The sequence below is a fragment of the Heteronotia binoei genome, chromosome 13, assembly GCF_032191835.1.
Source record: "Heteronotia binoei isolate CCM8104 ecotype False Entrance Well chromosome 13, APGP_CSIRO_Hbin_v1, whole genome shotgun sequence".
Lineage (NCBI taxonomy): Eukaryota > Metazoa > Chordata > Lepidosauria > Squamata > Gekkonidae > Heteronotia > Heteronotia binoei.
In genome coordinates, this window is record NC_083235.1 from 23,653,385 (window position 1) to 23,677,066 (window position 23,682).

The 23,682-nt window shown below is 48.1% G+C and overlaps 1 protein-coding gene across 2 annotated transcripts in view; it reads left to right on the forward strand.

The window, feature by feature from the left end:
* The window catches only part of TNS2 (tensin 2), a 175,557-nt gene that overhangs the window by 51,607 nt on the left and 100,268 nt on the right, over nucleotides 1-23,682 (forward strand). For both annotated transcript variants that reach the window (XM_060252420.1, XM_060252421.1), the window contains exons 2-3: nucleotides 19,985-20,096; nucleotides 22,956-22,993. In XM_060252420.1, coding sequence (XP_060108403.1) covers nucleotides 19,985-20,096; nucleotides 22,956-22,993 — 150 coding nt within the window. The remainder of the gene's footprint in view (nucleotides 1-19,984; nucleotides 20,097-22,955; nucleotides 22,994-23,682) is intronic.

The following is a 23,682-nucleotide window of genomic DNA, read 5'->3' on the forward strand; positions in this document are numbered from 1 at the left end:
GATCACTGGTTGATCAAGAGCAGTACTGTCTACTAAGACCAGCAGTGACGCTCCAGAGTCTCCCATCTAAGGTGGAGGTCTTTCACATCACCTACTTCCTGGTCTTTTTAACTGGGGATGCCAGGGATTGAACCTGGGACCTTTTGCATGCCAAGCAGAGGCTTTTCCACTGAACCTTCAACCCCCCTCCCCTTCTCATGGGTAAAATAAATCTTGATTTTATCAGAAAGCCCATCATCCAAATAACGATGCCAAATGAAAACCTCCTTGAATGCAATAAAATGCCAAATATTGTTATGTCAAAATGACCTGCTTCCTGCACCAATGACCCACTTACTACTCTGTAGGTTTATTTCATTAATGGTACCTATTTGTTGGGTTGCCAAGTCCAATTCAAGAAATACGTGGGGACTTTGGAGGTGGCGCCAGGAGATAGGGTGACCATAATGTCTGAAGGCCAGCCAGGGACACGTTGGGGGGGGGAAGGTAGGGGTGCGCGCGCGCAGAGCGCGCCCGCCGCCGGAAACAGGAAGTGGCGTCACTTCCGGTGATGTCACTTCCGGTGACGGCACTTCCGGTGACGTCATGCCACCACAGGAAACAGGAAGTGACATCACTTCCTGTGACATCATTTCCCCGCGTCACCTGTCGGAAATGGGAAGTGACATCACTTCCTGTGACATCATTTCCCCCAAATGACATCATTTCCCCCAAATGCCACTGCCGGAAACAGGAAGTGACTTCACAGCACTTCCTGTGACATCCCCAAAAATCCCCCAAATATCACCGCCGGAAACAATTTTGTTCTGAAATCCTGTATATACTTCATCAGTATATGGGATAAGGCACTTTCTCAACTGTGCTGCATAATGCAGCCTATTTATTTTGTCCTGTTTGCTCTGTTGGCTCTATCTGCGCCACCTTCTTATGTGACACAGAGTGTTGGACTGGAGGGGCCACTGGCCTGATCTAACAGGGCTTCTCTTATGTTCTTATGTGACCAGAGTGGTGGAGTGGATGAGCCATTGGTCTGATGCAACAGGGCTTCTCTTATATTTTTATGTGGCACAGAGTGTTGGACTGGAGGGGCCACTGGCCTGATCCAACAGGGCTTCTCTTATGTTCTTATGTGACACAGAGTGTTGGACTGGAGGGGCCACTGGCCTGATCTAACAGGGCTTCTCTTATGTTCTTATGTGACCAGAGTGGTGGAGTGGATGAGCCATTGGTCTGATGCAACAGGGCTTCTCTTATATTTTTATGTGGCACAGAGTGTTGGACTGGAGGGGCCACTGGCCTGATGTAACAGGGCTTCTCTTATGTTCTTATGTGACACAGAGTGTTGGACTGGAGGGGCCACTGGCCTGATCTAACAGGGCTTCTCTTATGTTCTTATGTGACCAGAGTGGTGGAGTGGATGAGCCATTGGTCTGATGCAACAGGGCTTCTCTTATATTTTTATGTGGCACAGAGTGTTGGACTGGAGGGGCCATTGGTCTGATGCAACAGGGCTTCTCTTATATTTTTATGTGGCACAGAGTGTTGGACTGGAGGGGCCACTGGCCTGATGCAACAGGGCTTCTCTTATATTCTTATGTTACACAGAGTGTTGGACTGGAGGGGCCACTGGCCTGATGCAACAGGGCTTCTCTTATGTTCTTATGTGACGCAGAGTGTTGGACTGGATGGGCCACTGGCCTGATCCAACAGGGCTTCTCTTATGTTCTTATGTGACAATAATGACTTTGGTGGACCCAAGCACTGATTCAGTGTAAGGGAGCTTTGTGTTTGTGACTGGAGTAGATAATACTGACTTTGGTGGACCCAAGCACTGATTCAGTGTAAGGGAGCTTTGTGTTTGTGTCTTCTGGTGCAATTTTGTTCTCAGATCCTGTATTTACTTCATCAGTATATGGGATAAGGCACTTTCTCAACTGGTCGGCGCTGGTCCCGGAAGGCCTTCCAGAGGCTCTGGAAGGCCTTCCGGGACCAGCGCCGGGTGCTCCGCGGCGTCCCCGCGGCCTCCACTGGTCCCTGGAGGCCCTCTGGAGACTCTGGAGGGCCTCCAGGGACCAGCGGAGGCCGCGGGGAGGCCTTCGCTGGTCGGCGCTGGTCCCGGAAAGCCTTCCAGAGGCTCTGGAAGGCCTTCCGGGACCAGCGCCGGGTGCTCCGCGGCGTCCCCGCGGCCTCCGCTGGTCCCTGGAGGCCCTCCAGAGACTCTGGAGGGCCTCCAGGGACCAGCGGAGGCCGCGGGGAGGCCTTCGCTGGTCGGCGCTGGTCCCGGAAGGCCTTCCAGAGGCTCTGGAAGGCCTTCCGGGACCAGCGCCGGGTGCTCCGCGGCGTCCCAGCGGCCTCCGCTGGTCCCTGGAGGCCCTCCAGAGACTCTGGAGGGCCTCCAGGGACCAGTGGAGGCCGCGGGGAGGCCTTCGCTGGTCGGCGCTGGTCCCGGAAGGCCCTCCAGAGTCTCTGGAAGGCCTTCCGGGACCAGCGCCGGCTGCTCCGCGGCCTCTCCGCGGCCTCCGCTGGTCCCTGGAGGCCCTCCAGAGACTCTGGAGGGCTTCCAGCGACCAGCGGAGGCCGCGGAGAGGCCTCCGCCACCGCTGCCGGCCCCGCGCGCGGGCGGGGAAGGCGGCGAGTGAGGGAGGGAGCGTCCCTGCGCAGGCGCAGGGACGCTCCCTCCCTCACTCGCCGCCTTCCCCGCCCGCGCCCGCGGCCCACCGCCTCCGAGGCTGGCTAAACCGGGACCTTTAATGGTCCCAGTATAGGCAGCCCGGGAGCCGGGATTGGGTGGCCAGAACCGGGAATGTCCCGGGAGACCGGGACGGTCTGGCCACCCTACCAGGAGACAATGGCGGTGGAGCCAGGAGCAAGGGTGTGACAAGCAGAAGTGAACTCCAGAGGGCGTTCTGGCCATCACATTGAAAGGGACCACCCACCTTTTAAATGGCTTCCCTCCATTGGAAATAATGAAGGATAGGCTGCACCTTCTTTTGGGACTCATAGAATTGGACCCCCTGGCCCAATCCTTTCAAAGCTTGGCAGGAGCTTTGAGGAGTGGCATTGGATGCATTGGATGCTATGCTGCAAATTTGGTGCCCATACCTCAAAAAACAGCCCCTCCAGAGTCGCAGATACCTGTGGATCAATTCTTCATTATACCCTATGGGAATCGGTCTCCATAGGGAATAATGGAATGCCCAGCAGATGTTTTCCTCCCCCCCCAGCTTTCTGGTGACCCTGAAACGGGGAGAGGGCTTCCAAACTGGGGGATCCCCTGCCCCCACCTGGGGATTAGCAATCCTAACATTGCAGTCCTGGATAGTGTTGCTCCAGGTGAAATTCACTGAAAACAGATTTTGACAAGAGGAACAGTGCCTAGGATTGTACTGAACATAAATATATATATATTGCCAAATGTCAATGTAGGGACAATTTACTGGGCATCCATGCAACAGGGAGTGTAGCCAATCCAGCCTCCCTGGCCAGTGTGGCTATCATGGTGCAAAGGTTTTCTGCATGTCACAATCATGCTTTACAGCTGGGATCCCCAGCCTTTCTGAGCCTGTGGGAACCTTTGGAATTCTGACAGTGTGGCAGGTCATAGAATCATAGACTTGGAAGGGACCTCTAGGGTTATCTAGTCCAACCCCCTGCACAGCGCAGGAAACTCACAAACACCTCCCCCTAAATTCACAGGATCTTCATTGCTGTTGAGCCGGAAACTCTTTTGATTTAATTTCAACCCATTGGTTCTGATCCTACCTTCCAGGGCCACAGAAAACAATTCCACACCATCCTCTATATGACAGCCCTTCAAGTACTTGGTGATCATATCACCCCTTAGCTGCCTCCTCTCCAGGCTAAACATCCCCAGCTCCTTCAACCTTTCCTCATAGGACTCAGTCTCCAGACCCTCACCATCTTTGTCACCCTCCTCTGCACCCATTCCAGCTTGTCTATATCCTTCTTAAATGTGGTGCCCAAAAGTGAACACAATACTCCAGGTAAGGTCTTACCAGAGCAGAGTAAAGCGATACCATCACATCACGAGATCTGGACACTATATTTCTGTTGATACAGTCCAAAATTGCATTTGCCTTTTTAGCCACCGCATCACACTGTTGACTCATGTTCAGCGTATGATCCACTAAGACCCCTAGATCCTTTTTGCACATACTACTGCTAAGATAACTGCTACTACTGCAGCAACAAAATGGCTGCCTTCAGCCACACAGTGAAGAACCTTGTGTTGTGGTGGCAGCTACTGCAACAACAACAACAACAAAATCTGCACAGCCAGTGAAAAGGCTTCCTGAAGTGCTCAGCAGATGTTTCCCTCCCCCTACCTCACCCCATTTCTGGCGATTCTGAAGCGAGGTATTGGCCTCTCTACTCACAAGTTGCAGCCAACTTCTTCCAAGTAACACAGACACCCCATCCCAAGAGGAAGCCTTTCCAATAGGAGACTGGAGCCTCTGGAGGGGGAAAGTCACATGGTGGCTTTGGAGGCAGGGCTTCCTCCCGCCGGCCAGCTGACTGGGGGCGGGAAGGAGCCTGGGAAAGCGGAAGAACCCCTGCTGGGACCTGGGGATTGGCAAACCTACTTGCAATGCCCTGGTTTTTGGACAAAACTATGTTTTTTGCCTTCAAAACCATAGAGTTCACCCAGAAACCAGAGTGTCACCATGCAACATTCCCAGTACCATGATGTCACCTGAAAGTGACACCATCATATGTTTTGGTTGGGGTTTCCCTGATGGCTGGCTGGTGGCAGATTGAAGCCCCAGAAAGTGGGGGAAACCCTGCTAGGACCTGGGGGCTGGCAACTCCAGGTAGGTGCTACGGTGCCTTTGGGCCTCACATTGGGGACTCCTGCTTTACAGTTTTAGGCAAATCAAAGTATATACTTCCGTAACCGTAATGTGTGAAGCAGCCTTCTTGGAGAACATGGAGGAAGCGGTTAGTTTCTCTTAGACCAAAATGCAAAGACTGCACACTTAGCAGCTAGCTTTGGATACGGACCAGAAGGGAAATCCTTTAAGTTTGTTTTCCATCAGCTTGAGAGCAAGAAGGACAGAGCTGGTGCCTCTATGTGGCCAGCCCCAAATCCATGCTCTTTGCAATGAGTTTGCAAACCTGGCCATTGGGGAATTTTCACTTATTTAATTCATTTCTCTCTGAGTTGCAAGGCGAATTATGGAATTATAAAACAATGTAAGCAAGACCAGTGTAGTGCATACAATAAATCAGGGGTGGCCAACGGTAGCTCTCCAGATGTTTTTTGCCTACAACTCCCATCAGCCCCAGACATTGGCCATGCTGGCTAAGGCTGATGGGAGTTGTAGGCAAAAACATCTGGAGAGCTACCGTTGGCCACCCTTGCAATAAATGATAAAAAACAAGATTGCACAGTGAGAGAAACAATTAAATGAAAAAAAAAAACCAGTATGCTACGTCCAGTAAACAAAGCAATATGAGAGGGAGAAGGAAAGGAACTGCCTATGATTTTTGCACAAAACAAAGCTACAGCCTTATTTCCTCTGCAAAAAAAATGCTCTCCTGAGCAGTTGTTTTATTACATGCCTAGTCCCTTTAGAACTCTGACTTGGATAGCTCAGGCTAGCCCAGTCTCATCAGATCTTGGAAGAAGCTAAGTAGGGTCAGCCCTGGTGAGTATTTGGAAGGGAGACCACAAAGGAAGTACAGGGTTACTATGCAGAGGCAGGCAATGGCAAAATCACCTCTGAACATTTCTTGCCTTGAAAACCCCATAGGGGCAGGGCTTCCTTTTGAGTAGGAATGCACAGGAACACAGTTCTGGCTGGCTTGGTGTCAGAGGGTGTGACCTAATATGCAAATAAGTTTCTGCTGGGCTTTTTCTACAAAAAAGCCCTCTCGCAAAACAATGGCGATATCAGGGGGTGTGGCCTAATATGCAAATGAATTCCTGCTGGGCTTTTTCTACCAAAAAAAAGCCCTGAGGGTCACCATAAGTCAGCTGTGATGTGACAGCAAAAACAGCAATTCCTTCTAGATCGGGGTGGCCAACGGTAGTTCTCCAGATGATTTTTGCCTACAACTCCCATTAGTCCCAGCCAATGGGGCTGATGGGAATTGTAGGCAAAAACATCTGGAGAGCTACTGTTGGCCAGCCCTGATCTATATGGTTCAGGCTACCCAATCTTGTCTGGTCTCAGAAACTAAGCAGAGCCAGTCCTGCTTAGTATTTGGATGGGAGACCACACAAAAAACCCCCCAGGGTTTCAGAAGTCAGCAATGGCAGACCACCGTTGTTTGTTTCTAGCCTTGAAAACCCTATGGGGTCACCATAAATTGGCTGCAGCATGATCCCCTACTCCTTTGTTTTATAAGAATTTTCTCCTGAACAATCCCATTATATACATTCTGCAGAATGATCAGAGTGCAGAAGCCTTCCTGACTTTCATAGGTAGGCTGTTCCACCAGGTGGGAGCCACAACAGAGGAAGAAGAAGAAGAAGATATTGGATTTATATCCCGCCCTCCACTCCGAAGAGTCTCAGAGCGGCTCACAATCTCCTTTATCTTCCTCCCCCACAACAGACACCCTGTGAGGTGGGTGGGGCTGGAGAGGGCTCTCACAGCAGTTGCCCTTTCAAGGACAACCTCTGCAAGAGCTATGGCTGACCCAAGGCCATGCCAGCAGGTGCAAGTGGAGGAGTGGGGAATCAAACCCGGTTCTCCCAGATAAGAGTCCGCACACTTAACCACTACACCAAACTGGCTCTGCCATGCTCTGCCATGGGTACCTGCTGATCTTACTCCTTTCCCAGGTGGCATCTTCAGAGTGCTGCATTTTATACATGATATTTCTGTCCTTTCTTTCTTCTGCCATCAAGGTAGTGTAACACGGACTGTTGAGCATCTGGGCAGAGGGACTGGACTGAAGCCTACTTAAGTTGCATTCTCAGTCTGCAAAGAGAACTGTGCATCTTGAATGGGGCTTTGAGTGATGTTTGGATCTATGCATGCAAGTGCCTGCAAGTTGCAGCCAACTTATGGCGAGCCCAGCAAGGAGCTTTCAAGGCTAGGGAGAAACAGAGGTAGTCTGCCATGGTCTTCCTCTGCAGAGTCTTCCTTGGTGGCCTTCCATCCAAGTATCAACTCAACTTAGCTTCTGAGATCTGATGAGATAAGGCTATACCATGCTGTCTTTCCTCCTACCTTTGGATCTTGCTGGACTTTGTTTTCCCAACCAAGATTTGCCTCCACAGTTTACTTCTTCCCAGAATTTGAGTGCTGGACTCTACCACTTCCAGCAGTTAAAACTGTTGAACATATGAACATATGAAGCTGCCTTATACCGAATCAGACCCTTGGTGCATCAAAGTCAGTATTGTCTTCTCAGACTGGCAGCAGCTCTCCAGGGTCTCAAGCTGAAGTTTTTCACACCTATTTGCCTGGACCCTTTTTTGGAGATGCCAGGGATTGAACCTGGGACCTTCTGCTTACCAAGCAAATGCTCTACCACTGAGCCACCGTCCCTCTGTTGTGTTTATTTACTCTGCTAATAGGAAACATAGCAAAAGGTTATGGGCCCAGCATGAGTTTTTGAAGTTTTAGCGTTAAGATGCACATCAGAGCAGTTAGAAAGGATATTTATTCTCTTTTGTTTCTTTTAATCTCCTCCTAGTTACCCTTCCTCATTAGTAAGTAAAATTTTCTTTTAAAGCTAATATGGATGTGTTATGCTGAGTTAATTTACTCTGCTAAAAGAAAACCTAACAAAAACAAGTCAATGAGCCCATCTCCATCTCAACATGCCGGCTCTGGGTTGAGAAATACCTGGAGATAAGGTGAGAGCCAAGGGGGGGCAGGGGTTTTGGGAGGGGAAGAACCTCAACAGGGTATAATGCCAAAGAATCCACCCTCCAAAGCAGCCATTAAGTCCAGGGAACTGACCTTGGTCACCTGGAGATCACTTGTAATAGCTGGACATATCCAGATGCCACTTGGAGGTTGACAACCCTTATCCTATGCAATTGCTGCTGATATGAGAGTCTAACATTTTTCTCCTTAACTTTTTAAAATTCTTGCAACATCTGCCTGATGAAGGGTTCATATGAGCACAAGAGCTTGCACAATATTTTGTGCTGTTTTGACTGGCCCTAATTTTTTTTTTAAGTATTACACTGTTTTTCTTTCTTGTTCTGGATTTTACGCGATCCAGGAGTTCTGTTTACAACTTTTCTCCCATTGCAGTATTTTGGGCCTTCCAGGCGAATCCTCGACCTAATCTATAGGCATACAATGCGAGTCAATAACACTGAATGAAATGGGACTTGTTTTTGAGTAAACCTAATAAGAGCAGGCTGCAAAAGTTCCAGCCCAATACATTGCCTCCTGGTTTGTGTTTAAAGTGCCATCAGGTCAAAAGGGACTTATGTTGACCCCACCAAGAGACTTTCAAATAACAGGCAGAGAGTGGGGTTTCCATTGCCTTCCTCTGTAGAGCCTTCCTAGGAGGTCACTCATCCAAGTACTTACCGGGGCTGACCCTGCTTAGCTTCTGAGTGCTGATGAGATCAGGTTATACCACACCACCTCCCCTCCCCCTCCGGGCTTGTGCTCTTTAAAAAATCCTAAAGCCCTTTCTGCCTTTGCAAGCAGGGAAGAATGTTACTAAACAATGACATCAAAGTTCCCAGAGATGTAATTAAAGCGACACTCATCCCAGGAGGGGTTCCAATCCTTTGATTGATGCTTCATGTGCAAAACATGGGGTTTTGCTTAACTGGTAATTTTTCATGCAAGGGTTTCCAAGCCAGAGAGAGAGAAAGAGAACACAAGCAGATTTCCAGGTTTCTTAAGATGTTCTCACATGTTCTCCAGCCCACTCCAAGCAGTACTGGGAAACCCGAACCAGGGGGAAGGGGTGGGGTGGCTGAGAAATCTGGAAACGAATGGGATCCCAGAGCAGGAAAGGGAAATTGAGTGGCCTGGGATGAGCTCAGCACAGAGGGAAGTCAGCAAATTGGGTCTGCCTGCTCACAATGAACTTTACAAGAGTTTGGTTTGTTCTCCAGCCCGCAGCAATGCAGGGCGGGAGAATTTTTTTTTTTTAAACAAAAAACGCACTGATATCTTGACAGTTCCTATTTTTAAGCACTGTTCCTGACCTCTGGAGCCCAGCCTGCTATTCTTAAGAGTTGACCAATTCCCATCTGATTTCCTGAGCTGTGGAACAGAGTGTTCAGCTGGGATGGGAACCACCCATCCCTTGCTCAATTCTGCTGCTAGGCGGGAAGCCAGAAAGATCTGCTGAGATTGCCTATAGATTAGATACAGATTGTCACACGGATGGTTGATAAACATGCCTGTTGGGCATGTGAACAGGAATGAGCTTTTCTGGAAGGATTCTTTGAGAACAGAAGAGGGCCTCTCCCTATAAACCAGCCTGCCAGCAATTCCCATCGCTACCATTCTCTGTGCGCTCCTGTTTTGTCCTGGTTGACAATCCATCCTGTCAGTTAAGAGTTGCCTCTCCAGCCTTGATCTCTGTGCCCCCACCTTCAGACTGCAGACAGGGCATTTTCTGTGGTGGCACCTCCCCTCTGAAGTGCCCTTCCCCTCGGGGCTCATCTGGTGCTTACTTTACTTTCTTGAAGGTGCTGGGCCAAAACATGTCCTTTTACTTAGGCTTTTAAGTAGACATTTTATCTTATTTTCAGGAAATACTACTTTACACTGGGAATTATTAAACGGTGGAATTCTCTGACAGAGGATGTAGTGATGGCAACAGCCACAGACAGCTGTAAAAGGGGATTAGATAGATTCATCTATCAATGGCTACTGGGGATGGTGACTAAAGGGAACCTCTTCATTCTCAGAGGTGCTAAGCCCCTGAATCCCACAGCCAGGAGGCAACATCAGCGGAAGGCCTCGGCCTCTATGCCCTGTTGTCAGCCCTCCAGAGGAACTGGTTGGACACTGGGTGAGATGGGATGCTGGACTAGATGGACCACTGGTCTGATCCAACAGGACTCTTCTTATGTTCTTACGGACTTTTAAATAGTCTGCTTACATTGTATGACTTATGGTACTAGCAGAACTAGCGTCAATTTCCATCAGTACTGGCAGATGAAGTTATTAACTGCATCAATTGTATTGACTGGTTTTTAAAATTGTTAAGTTCAATGTTTTATATTGTTAAATTTAACTGTTTTGATTATTATTGTATGTTTTTATGAAATGTTGTCAGCCGCCCTGAGCCTGCCGAGGTGGGGAGGGCAGGATAAAAATAAAATATTATTATTATTATTATTATTATTATTATTATTATTATTATTATTATTATTATTATTATTATTATTATTATTATTATTATTATTTAATGCTGTTTATCCCCGGTGACTTGTTTTTAATGTTTTTAGTTACTTATTTTTAATATTGTGATGCTTTTAATTGTAAGCGGCCTTCAGTCGGACCCTCCTCCTACTTCCTGCATGCCAGGGCTTTTTTGGAACAGGAACGCAGTCCCAGCTGGCTTGGTGTCAGGGGGTGTGGCCTAGTATGCAAATGAGTTTCTGTTGGGCTTTTCCTACCAAAAAGCCTTGTGTGAAACAACGGTGACACCAGGGGGTGTGTCCTAATATGCAAATGAGTTCCTGCTGGGCCTTTTCTACTACAAAAAAAAAAGCCCTACTGTATGTCATTGCTCAATGCAGTTTTCTTCCTGTGTGTTTCTTATATCTAAACTGAACAAGAGGGTATCAGTTGCAGAATGCAGCTTGATAAGGGACTGCAAGCTCTGGGTTGAAAAATTCTTGGTGATTTGGGGGTTGGAGCCTGAGGAGGGTGGGGTTTGGGGAGGAAGGGACTTCAGTAGGGGGTATGGCATAGAGTCCACCTTCCAAAGCGGCCATTTTCTCCAGGTGGGCTTGTCACCAGGAGGTCACTTATAATCCCAGGAGATCTCCAGCTACCAGTTGGAGGCTGACAAACCTAAGCTTGGCCTTTTGGCACCTGGTACATTCTCTGCTTCTCTTTCAGTTCGGAAAGAGGTTTTTTTTGGGGGGGGACACAAGGGGTAGTTTGTGTTGGATTCTCTGGACTTGGTACTGCCAGGGAACCACAAAGAACTATCAGAGTCCTCAAGGATTTAACGCAGCAGAGCTGAGGCTAGGTGTGGCAACAGATTTACAAAGTTACACAGAGGCTGCAATCACACACACTAAATAATGCACTTTCAATCTATTTTAAGTGCACTTTCCTGCTGGATTTTACTGTGTGAACTGGTAAATCCCAGTTGGAAAGTGCATTGAAAATGGATTGAAAGTGCATCATTTAGCATGTGTGATCGCAGCCAGAGTCAGCAATTAGTTCTAAAACTAATAAGCAACTTTTATTAAAGGAAATACATGCAGGAGAGTTCAGGTATGAGACAGGGATACATTACCTTTTCTCGCTAACTAGATAGTATTAGATGCTGGCTGTATGTCCAGCCTCCAAGGTGCAAGATGGAGAGATCACGCGCCTTTGTGTGCATGTGAGAGAGAAGAGAGGTGTGGGAGAGCAGAAGCATAGGAAATTGCCCTTACAAGTAGCATCCTACTTCAAAGGAAAGGATCAGAGAGCAAGGCAAGGATGCTCTGTGTGTCCTGACCTCTCTGTCTGCCTAAACTCTTTAGTGTCATCTGTCAAGTCTGAGACAGGAGTCAGCACAAAGTCCTCCACTTCCAACAGAGTTTGAATGTTTCTCCACCTCCATCTTTCTCCTCTCTTTCCTCCATTTTACTCTGTCTTTGGTCCCCTCTGTGCATTGACATGCACAGGCCAAAGCATATGATTAAAAACAAATTGAGTCATTAATTAATCAGAGAAAGAGAGAGAGAAATCCACTAGCCTATGTCAGATCTCCAAAGGGAATTCTTTCAGACCTGCACTTCCAAGTTGTTTAAGCCTACTTGTCTCTTGGCTTCTCTTTCTCTGTCTAAAACATTTACAATTTTTTTAAAAAAAATTCTGCACTCTCTCCCTCCCTCCCTCCTCCAGACTCTGATGGAAACTCGGCAGAACTACTTGGCAGACCATCTTTTATTTATTTTGGTAATTATACCTCGCTTTTCTCCCCCATCGAGACCCAAGGCAGCTAGAAGCAACCTTCTGCTCTCCTCCATTTTATCTTCACTACAACAACAATCCTGTGAAATAAATTAAGCTGAAAATCCCAGTGAACTTCTGTGGTCATAACTGGGCAGCCGTTTCACATTTTATAATGGACATATTGCTCTAGCTGGTATAGTGGTTAGAGGATCAGACTAAGAATCTAGAAGGTCTGGGGCCCCAGGTTCAAAACCCCATTTTGGCATGGGAATTTGTGGATAACATGGACCAGTCACATGTTTTCTCTGCCTAGCCTGCCTCTCAGAGTCGCTGTAGAGCCAGTTTGGTGTAGTGGTTAAGTGCGCAGACTCTTATCCCAGAGAATCGGGTTTGATTCCCCACTCCTCCACTTGCACCTACTGGAATGGCTTTGGGTCAGCCATAGCTCTTGTAGGAGTTGTCCTTGAAAAGGCAGTTGCTGCAAGAGCTCTCTCAGCCCCACCCACCTCACAGGGTGTCTGTTGTTGTGGGGGGGAAGGTAAAAGAGATTGTGACCGCTCTGAGACTCTGAGATTCAGAGTATAGGGTGGAATATAAATCCAATATCATCATCTTCTTTTGTTGGGAAAACAAAGTGGTAATTTATACCAATAAAGGTACTTACCGACTGGCTAAAAAACCCCCCCAAAGCAGTAAGCCACTTTGGGTTTCTATTAGCAGGGCTTTTTTTTTTTGAGCAGGAATGCACAGGAATGCAGTTCCGGCTGGCATGGTGTCAGGGTTTTTGGCCTAATATGCAAATAAGTTCCTGCAGGGCTTTTTCTACCAAAAAAGCCCTGCCCATTAGTAAGAAAATCAAAGTATAAATCCTATAGATATAAAAGCCTAACCGTAATGGGGGTGACTCACCTATCCTCCCTTTGGCTGAGCCAAGGATGGGGGGGAGTGAATGCTTTCACTTGGGTGGGTGGATGGAAAGACAGCAAGGGGGGGGCATTCACCCAGACCAGAGCCTCTTTCTAAAGCCCGCTGTATTTTCCCTCACAACGGGCCTTATTCCTAGTATACAGATAAAGCAATACCTGTCTGCTCTCACTCTTCATGCTTTCCTCTAATCCATATTCTGCCTTGCCCAAAATAACCCAGATTCTCAGAAGCCGATTGTATTATGCAAAACCAGCAATAGCAATGCCTTTTGCCGTAATGTACGCAAGCAGTTATTTGGACTGCAGAATTTGGTGTCGAGATTTCGATAGCTTTGGGAGCAGGAATCCAAGTAAGGTGGCCATGCAAAAGGAGGCCTTCGCATGTCACAAAACAGGGCTGTTGTGTAGCAAAGGGAAACATCTCTGCTGGTCACACAATAGCGGGCACTCATTGTGCTGCAATGTGACCAAGCCATGTGAGTAAACATGTTGTTCTGGACTGACTGAGAGCAGGGAGGGAATAAGATCTATGGCACAGCACCTCGTGGGCTCTGGTTATGAAAGAACCGCTGCCCCGCTGGCTTCTTGCCTTGGTTAAACTCTTCGCCCACTGACAGAGGCTCTGGCCTGGACCAGCCCCACAGACTTTCCTTACCAGACTGGCCTGGAGTTCAGGATGCTTGGTAAGGGATGGTGGCATGCTAGGAATTTGACCTGCGGTTGCAGAGGTGACGTGTTTAGGATCTTTCTCTCTCACCGTATTATAGATATAAAATTTCTCTTTGTAGATTCCTCACCAGATCACTGTAGAAAGAAAAAGAAGCCAAGTCTTCTCCAATGCTAGGGGCTGGGAGCTCACCTGAGAAGTATTTCTCAGGCTGTCTCTGCAAAGCCCGATGCTGTACCCATGCGGCTTCCTGCGTCATGTTTACAAGGGGGAGGTGGCATGGCTCAGTGGCAGAGCCTCTGCTTTGCATCCAGAAGGTTGCCAGTTCAATCCCTGGTCTCTCTGGTTAAAAGTGGGCGGCGATGGGAAAGACCTCTGTCTGAGACCCTGCAAAGCTGCTGGCAGTCAGAATAGACAGGACTGGCCTGGAAAGACAAATTGGCTTCATTAAAGGAATTTAATAAAGTCCTATGAGGAAAAAAATCCTGTGAGGAAAGGTTGGAACTGAGTATGTTTAACCTGGAGAGGAGATGATTGAGAGGTCATATGATCGCCATCTTCAAGTACTTGAACAGCTGTCATAGATGGTGCAGAGTTGTTTTCTGTTGCCCCAGAAGGTCAGGCCGGAACTAATGGGTTGAAATTAAATCAGAAGAGTTTCCAGCTCAACATTAAGGAGAACTTCCTGACAGTTAGATCAGTTCCTCAGTGGAACAGGCTTCCTCAGGAGGTGGAGGGCTCTCCTTCCATGGAGGTCTTTAAGCAGAGACTAAATGGCCATCTGACAGCGATGCTGATTCTGTGAATTAGGCAGATCATGAGAAGGAGGGCAGGAAGGGTGTGTGTGGGGTGAGGTATTTGTGAAGTCCCTGCATTGGGCAGATTGTGGGACTAGATCACCCTGCAGGTCCCTTCCAACTCTATGATTCTATGAAATTATGGCTCAGTGGTGAAGTATCTTCTGCACATGCTGTATAGAAGGCCCCAGGTTCAGTCTCTGGCATCTCTGTTTGGGGACGCCTGATCTATCAGTCCATCTTGAGTAGTTTTATTGCCTCTCCAAGCTCTTGCTCAGTTTGAACTAAAGGTTTTCCTGCTGATCAAGGCTATCCATGCTCCCCTCTAGATTGGCAGACAGCAGAGAAGAAGCATCTGGCAGCGGTGCCCAGAGATCCAGAATCCCTCGATTCTTGGATCAATCGTCACATGCTTTTGGGCAGAAGCCCCGCACTCCCTGCTTGGTACAAGCGCTGTCCGTTTCTCTCTGTACCTCAGAGAAAAGAGAGGCGTGTTTGCAAGGACGGCTTCCCCACCGGAGCTTCAAAAGCTGCCCCTTGCTGGGCAGCTGCCCTGCCCTCTCCCGGCCTCCTGCCAGGGCCAGCGGCTCCTGCTTCTTGCCCTTTTAAACAGATAACTTGTTTTTGCAGCGAGAGCCCAGCGCACAAAGCCCATGATTCATAGCTATTTATAGAGAGGGCCGCAAGGCCGGGCCCAGTGTGAATGGTGCATTCAGTAGGGCTTATACACACATACTTTGAAACAGAGCATCTCTCATTCCCTGCCTCTCCAGGAAAGAACTACATGTCCCAAGAAACCCTCCTCCTTCGTTTGCATCTTTACCAGTTCCTAATTGTTCAGGCCTCATTTAAGCAGGGCTGTGGGTCTTGCCTCCCTTCTTCCCACTCCCATTTACAAATTCTGCAGTCTGCAACATAAATGTTTGCCTTGTACAATCAATTCTGCTCCTGAGATTCGCACGTGGAGCACACAGGGCTGCCTTATATTGAATCAGACAATCTGTTCGTTGAGGTCCGTCGAGACTGCTAGAGGCTTTCCTGGGCCTCAGGCCGAGACTTTCACACCACCCATTACCTTCTCTTTTAACTGAAGATGCCAGGGATTGAACCTGGGACCTTCTACGCGCCAAGCAGATGCTCTACCACTGAGCTACAGTCCTTCAAGTTTCCATAATAGTGATCAGTCTAGATCTTGAGGGGGGGGGGGGAAGGCTCTGTACCTGGCCTGTACCATTACAGAGGTGGGTGAGGGCTCAGGATCTATTCTACCTGCTACATTTTTATGCCACCCTTACTACAAAAGAACATAAATAAAGCCCTGATGGATCGGTATAGAGGTCTATATAATCCAGCATCCTGTTTCACACATTGGCCAACCAGTTACTTTGGAGGGCTAAACAAGCAAGGCATAAAAGCTGAGACCCTTCCCTGATGGCCTCTCAGTGCTGGTATTCAGAGATTTACTGCCTCTGCATATGGAGAATCTCTTTACTCACCACAGCTAGCATCTATTGATGGATCTGTCTTCCATGAATCTATCTAACCCTGTAAGAGCAGTGTACATCGTTCTCCCTTCCTTTTTTTTTTACCTTCACAACAACCTTGTAAGGCAGGATAGGCTGAGAAAGAATTACTGGCCCAAAGTCACTCAATGAACTTTTGTGTCTGGGTGGGAATTCGAACTCAAGTCTCCCAGATCCTAACCTGAAACTCCTGAGAGCCAGTTTAGTGTAATAGTGGTTAAGTGCGTGGACTATTATCTGGGAGACCCGGTTTGATTCCCCATTCCTTCACATGCACCTGCTGATGTGACCTGGGGTCAGTCACAAGATCTTGCAGAGCTGTTCCTCTCAGGAGTAGTTTCTGTCAGAGCTCTCTCAGCCCCACCTACCTCACAGGGTGTCTGTTGTGGGGAAGGGAAAGGAGATTGTAAGCTGCTCCGAGACCCCTTTGGGTAGTGAGGGTGGAGTATAAATCTTCAACATCATCTTCTTCTTCTTCATCATCTGCTTTTTCATCTTATTCTTCATCATCTTCTATTATAGTATACTGGTTCTCCATAAAGAAGACACCAGGGGAATGATTTGCATATTTGGCTTCTCCGGCAGAATGTACAAAATGGCTATGAGATACAGCTGATTGCCTGTTAATGCTATACAGGGCTTTTTTTGTGGAAAAAGCCCAGCAGGAACTCATTTGCATAGTAGGCCACACCCCATGATGTCACCATTGTTTCACAAAGGGTTTTTTGCAGAAAAAGCCCAGCAGGAACTCATTTGCATAGTAGGCCACACGCCTGACACCAAGCCAGCTGGAACTGCATTCCTGTGCATTCCGGCTCCCCCAAAAAACTGAATATATTTATTAATGCTAAAAATGAAATACAAAACACAAACCCATCCAAGCATTAACCGATTTTGAGAGTCTCATGTTTTATTTTGGGGAGAAAAGCAAGAGTGAGGAATTACTTTGCAAGCAGGTCCCCCAGAGTGGGTTCCCCTTCAAAAATTTGGTGAAATACCAGCCTAGAATATTTTCTGTAGGCCCCAGCATCTTGTCCGTATTATTGTCCTTGCTAACGTGGGCTCCGCTTAAACGGGTGTGATTCTCAAGAAAATTAAAATCGTTGTGTCTTTCTGTCTCCCAGTCTGAAATGGGGTTTTATGATACTTTGCCTCTTCACATACCTCTTTTAAAGTCTGGCGGAATGGTTGGGGATCTGGTATCCCATAAGGCAGCCCCCTCCCCACTTATTTCTCCGCACAGATTGGAGAGACGTGTGGGGCAGGAGGGAAGGAGGCTCAGATGGTAACGTGCTGCAACATTCCATACCTCCCCCACCCCATTTGCATGGTTGGAATGTGGCTCCATTTCCGGCAGTACAGCTGTTCCATTTCTGGATAATCCAAGCTTCGTGTCCCCAGAATCCAGGCTAGGGAGACTGGGAGATTTTTTTGTGTGTGTGTGGTGGTGGTGGGGTTCTAGGAAAGGTCATTTGTACAGTCTCTCATCTGTGGGCTGGAGGGCTCTGATGGATAGTGTTTGCGTGTAAAAGCAGTTTTATCTTTTTGTGATATGCATTACTAATATTTTTAAAAATAAATCTCAGTCTTCAACACATGTTGCTTCTCTCATTCGTTTGGCTGCTAGCCCCCCGTTTAACTGGAAAGACAAATTGTATGTGTTACTTCTGATTGTTGTTGTTTGTTTTATGTTGGCGTTCCAAAAAATTAATGAAACTAAGGCCAAGCTTTCCAAGAACATGTTGCTAGCACTGTGTATATGTCATGTTTCCGAAATAGTTGTTTGGGGGTGGAAATATGAAATTGGTTCCAAAATCCGTCTTCCCTAAAAACTACCCCAAGTTTCCAATTCTCAGGGGTCATTTCGTAGAAAAAAAGGTGCTGAAGCTCATTAGCACAACTCGTTTGAATCACTCATTTGCATACGCCACACACCTCTGACATCACCGGAAGGTGGACTAAATTATATCAGCTCAGCATCTACCTTAAAATGCGTCTTGAATTATAACTGTCATAATAAAACCTTACTCCCGTCATACTTTTAAAATTACTTTCTCCTATGTGGCCACAGTGGCTCGATGAAGATTTCCATCTGTCTGCTTTATGTGTCTTGGTTATTTCCTCCTTTTTTGTGGGGGGAAATATTAGAAAGTTTGTCAAATCTTAGAGTTTAACAAAATCCTCACGGGAAGGTTGAACAATGGAGCCCAGAAGCAAGTATTTGGGAGGGGTGGGGAGAAAGAAAGAAAGCACAATAAAATGTAGAGGTTTTGGAGTTCTGCTCTTGTGATGACCTGCCCCAAATGAGGACTGGTAATTCTTATGGTTGTTGACTATCCCAAGGCCACTAGGCATAGGGTTGCCAGGTCTGTGTTGGAAAATACCTGGAGACTTTGGGGGTGGATCTGGGAGATAGTGGGGTTTGGGAAGGGGAGGGGTCTCACCATGGTACAAGGCCATAGAGTCCATGCTTCAAAGCAGCCATTTTCTCCAGGGGAGCTGATCTCTGCCAGCAGGAAAGCAGTTGTAAAAGAGGGAGATCTCCAGGCCCTATCTGGAAGCAGGCAACCCTACGTCTAGACAAGCTTCATGGCTGCACCGTGGATTCAAACATGGATCCTCGTCTAACATTCTTCTAGCCACTTCACTACATTGAGTGGCTAGTAGAGGGTTCAGTGGAGAATCCCTAGAGAGCCAGTATAGCATAGTGGTTAAGAGCAGAGAACTTGAATCTGAAGAACCGAGCTTGATTGCCCACTTCTCCTCCACATGAAGCCTGCTGGGTGACCTTGGGCCAGTCACAGTTCTCTCTAAACTCCCTCAACCCCACCTGTTTCACAAAGTGGCTGTTGTGGGGAGGTGGCTATAAGCCACTTCAAGACTCCTTTGGGTAGAGAACAATGGAGTATAAAGCCCAACTCTTCTTTTTCTTTGGGGTGGAATGCATATATTCCCCCTCCCCTTCATTATGTTAAAAATAGCAGCTATCTTTTCGTTTATCCATGAGATAATATACTCCAAATGAACATAGTCCTTCCAACAGAACATTGAACTTTGAACCCAACGGCCACCATTCCAAGATTTATCTGCTGAGTCCTTAGTGTGCACATTCTTGCTGTCTATACTGCTGGGTCTTTATCTCACAGAGGAATGCTCAGTGTAGTTCTGTATATGTGACCAATATTTCATGTAAGCTATTCCCCCCCACCCCACCCGCTTCCCCAATGAGCTAATGGATTTTTGTGTTTGGTTCTTCCCAGCACCCTTGGGCATAGTCCAAAAAGGCATGCTTCAGGCATATTTTTCCAGGTCCTCCAAGTCACGATTCTCACATGATGACAAATTGTGGGGGGTTTATTATGCAAATAAGTTGCAGGGATAGTTCACTTTCATTTAGTGGAAGTTTAGCTGCTGGGGGTTGAGGGAGTGAAAACTGTATTCAGGGGAACTGCACTGCTGTATATTTATTTATTTTAGGGAATGGGAAAGTCTCCTGGCTCCATCCCCAAAGTCCCCAGATATTTACTGAGTTGGACTTGGCAACCCTACAGAAGTTCCATGCAAACTGGGCACAACTTGGGGTGTGTATGTGTCTCATCATGGGGACGGACCATCTCAGGTTGCTATAACCTGCGGGATGAACAAATTGTTACATAGGGCTTCCAGCTCTGTGTGGGGAAATAGCTGGAGATTGGGGGGTGGGGGGGGTGGAACCTGTGGAGGATGGAGTTTGGGGAGGGGAGGGACATCGGCAGGGCACAATGCCACAGAGTCCATCCTCCAAGGCCTCCATTTTCTCCTGGAAAACTGATCTCCGTCGTCTGCAGATAAGTTGTAATAGCGAGATATCTCCAGGCACAACTCAGGTTGGGAACCCTATAAAGCCTAATAAGCACACTGCTTCACCAATGGGTATCCACATCTCCATTTATCTAGTCAAGCTTACCTAAGCTCCCATACCAAATCCTGCCTTTGTTTGTCATTTCAGCCTGGGAAGGTGTCTGAGCCACACAGCTTCAAAGAGAAGGTATTCAAGAAGAAGAAAAAGGCATGCATGGTGTGCAGAGAATCCATCGAGGCCCAGGGCCTTGTCTGCAAAGGTATGGAATCTTCCGCTGCATTCCTTTCTGCCTTTCCCTTCTTCCCCTGGCAGAGCAACAAGAGGCTGTCGGCCAGGCCTTCCAAAAATGTGTGCCCTCCCCTCCCCAGATAGTCCTTCCACTGATTCAAACATTCTGCACTGCGACTTTTCTCCAACAATTAAAGAATTACTGGGTCCTTATTGAAGTAATTTATTTATAACACAGTTATAAATAAAGCCATCTTGAGCGTCCCTCTAAAAATCAAAAGTAAGTGGGATGAGCATGCCTCTCTGGGGAGGTCATTCCATAATCATGGGGCCACCACAGAAAAGGCCCTCTCTCATGTACCCACCAAACAAGCTTTTTGGATTGGTGGGATAGTCTGGAGGGCCTCTCTACTTGTGACCTTAATTCATTGACAATAGCATATGGGAGAAGACGGTCCTTTAGGTACCCTAGTCCCAAGTGATGCAGGACTTTAAAGGACAAAAGCAACACCTTGAATTGGGCTCAGGACAGGGCCGTAGCCAGGATTTCATGTTTGGTGGGGCTCACAGCAGCATTTGTTGGGGGGGGGGGAGGCCCCCCGGTGTGGCAGCCCTGGGCTCTCAGCACTGTAAGCTGTCTTGAGTTCCACAAGCTAAGTGCCCTTTGCCTGGGCAGTCACAGCAGCTCTGCTCCCCCCACCCCTTTCTTATGTGCCCCTCTCTCAGAGAGACAGAGACCTCTTGTCTCTCCCCCACCCTTTGTTCTGCATGCTGTTAGGGAAGGAGAGAGAAAAAAGCAAAAAGACCAGCAGCAATGCTACTACTTGTTCAGAGTGGCGTTGAGCAAAGGGGACAGATTGGGGGGCCTCCAATGGAGGGGCCATACAGTTGGAAGTGGGAGTTGAAAGGATGGGCCTAGCCCCACCTGGGCCCCACTGTAGCTACGGGCCTGGCTCAGGAGCTGATCAAAAGTCAGTGTAATTGCTTTACTATTGGGGTTACATGTCCCTGATACCTGTTCCAATTAGTAGCCTAGCCACAGCATTCCCTACTAGCCGCAGCTTCTCAGCACTTTTCAAGGGTACCTATGGTTGCCAGCCCCTAGGTCCATGCGGGGGATCTTCCAGTTTTGATGACTTCTCCTTGCTGTGGACTAGCTGATTGGTGGGGGAAACCCTGCCCCTAAACAGGGCAATGTCCCTGACATGATGACATCGTCTGGAAGTGACATCATCGCTTCAAGGACATTGCATGGGGGACACTCTGTTTTTTGGGGCAAACTCTATGGTTTATGCACAGTTTTACCATAACCCAGAGTGTCCCCTGCACAAGTTCGTCACCCACCCCCAAAATGCCCCCCAATTACCCCACCAGAGTGACAAGGGGTCCTGTCAGCCCTAAGGGTGGCCCCAAGTCGAGTGCATTGCAACAGTCTATTCTAGCTATAGCTAAGGCATGGCTGCCAGCTCTGGGCTGGGAAATTCCTGAAGATTTGGGGGGGGGGTAGAGGCTGGGGAGGACAGGGTTTGGGGAGGGGAGGGGCCTCAGCAGGGTATCATGCCTTCCAAAGCACCCATTTTCTCCAGGGGAACTGACCTCCTTAGCCTGGAGATCAGTTGAATTCAGGGAGATCTCTAGCCACCACCTGGAGGTTGGTAGGGCTGCTAACAGTGTTCCCTCTAAGTTGAGTTAGTGTGAGCTAGCTCACAGCTTTTTAGCTTCCAACTCACATATTTTTGCCTCAGCTCAGGAAAAAATGGCCCCAGGACAAGCTAATTTATGCAGTAGCTCACAACTTTAATGCCAGTAGCTCACAAAGTAGAATTTTTGCTCACGAGACTCTACAGCTTAGAGGGAGTATTTGTTGCTAGGTCTGCGTTGGAAAATACCTGGAGACATTGGGGGTGAATCCAGGCAGGGAGGGGGTTTGGTGTGGGGAGGAGACTGAGCATGGTACAATGCCACAGAGTCCAGACTGATTTCCCACTCACCTTACACCGCTCTCATGTTTCTCTTCTCAGCGGGACTTCCTTCCGGTTTCATACTATCGGCCCCGGGGCTGCAGCTAGCGTAGGCTTTTTCGCGCCACAAACAGAAACTGGTTTTTAGAGGTTTCTGTTTGCCGCACGAAAAAGCCAATGCTAGCTGCAGCCCTGTGGCAGATAGTGTGAAATCAGAAGGAAGCCCCGCTGAGAAGAGGAATGTGAGAGCAACATAAGGTGAGTGGGAAATTGGTCCACCCTTAGTAGCAGCCATTTTCTCCGGGGAAGCTGATCTCTGCCAGCTGGAGATCAATTGTAAAAGCGGGAGATCTCCAGGCCCCACCTGGAGGCCGGCAATCCTAGAGGTTGACAAGTTTTGCCATGGGTCACTGTGGCTAGATCTGACAGACCCAGAACAGACACACCATGCTTTTCAGTGTGCTCTGGTTTTGTACATTTAACAGTGATGGAAATGTTCAAGTAGGATTGCCAAGTCCCCAGCTGCCTCCGTGAAGTGTGCATGGTGTGATGACATCACTCAGAAGTGACATCATCGCGCTGTTGACATTGCACACTGGCCATTCTAGGAGCATCTGGGAAAACTCTATGGTTTTCCCGAACGTTCTAGCAATTTGGGAGGAAAACTCTATGGTATGAGTTTTCCCAGATGTTCCTAGAACGGCTGGTGCACAATGTCAACAGTGCGATGACGTCACTTCCGAGTGATGTCATCACGCCAGCGATGTCGGGGGAGGATCCCCCTGCCGTCCCAATGTGGGCTAGTGGGTTGAGAACTTCCAAGGCAAGAGAACCCCTGCCCGGTCCGGCAGCCCTATGTTCAAGGGAGTCCGGCCATACAGTTACAGAATCTAGTTCTGAAAATATCTCTTCTTTTTTAATTCTTGCAGTGTGCAAAGTGGCAAGCCACAAGAAATGCGAAGGCAAGGTAAGCGAATGGAGGCGTCTGTTGGGAACAACAATGGGAGAGAGATTTGGGGGTTGCTTAGCTGCATCTGTAGAACGCCAGTCTCTGAGCCTTCTGTTCCTAACTGTGGCTGCTCATTCCCTTCCCTCCCTCCCACCAAGGCTCAGTCAAGTGCGAGAAGGAGCAGCGCAACTCCCACAAGCTGACATTCCGTTCCTTGTGTGGGTTTCTTAGCTCAGCCTACATTGTGAGATAAACATTGTGCTGAGTAGGGTATGTTGGAGCTCAATGTCTCCGTTTTGTTGACCAGTAAACAGGGTGGATAACAAAAGTTTGAGCTTTCTGATCCTCCGGGGCACATTTTGAACCCCAATTTGAAATGAGTAAGCATAGAAACATTCAACAAGGAATCATGGTATGTCAGATTTAGGGTGACCAGGTCTTACCTCGCTCCCGGTGGAGGATATTCCTCGTGCACACTTTGCATGCATGGAGTGATGACAGCACCCAGAAGTGATGTCATCACGCCAGGCATGTTGCACACAGGACATGCCCGGCAGGATGATGGCACTTCCGGGTGATGTCATCACACCACACATAAGAACATAAGAGAAGCCATTTTGAATCATGCCAATGGCCCATCCAGTTCAACATTGTCACACAGTGGCCAAAAAAACCCAGGTGCCATCAGGAGGTCCATCAGTGGGGCC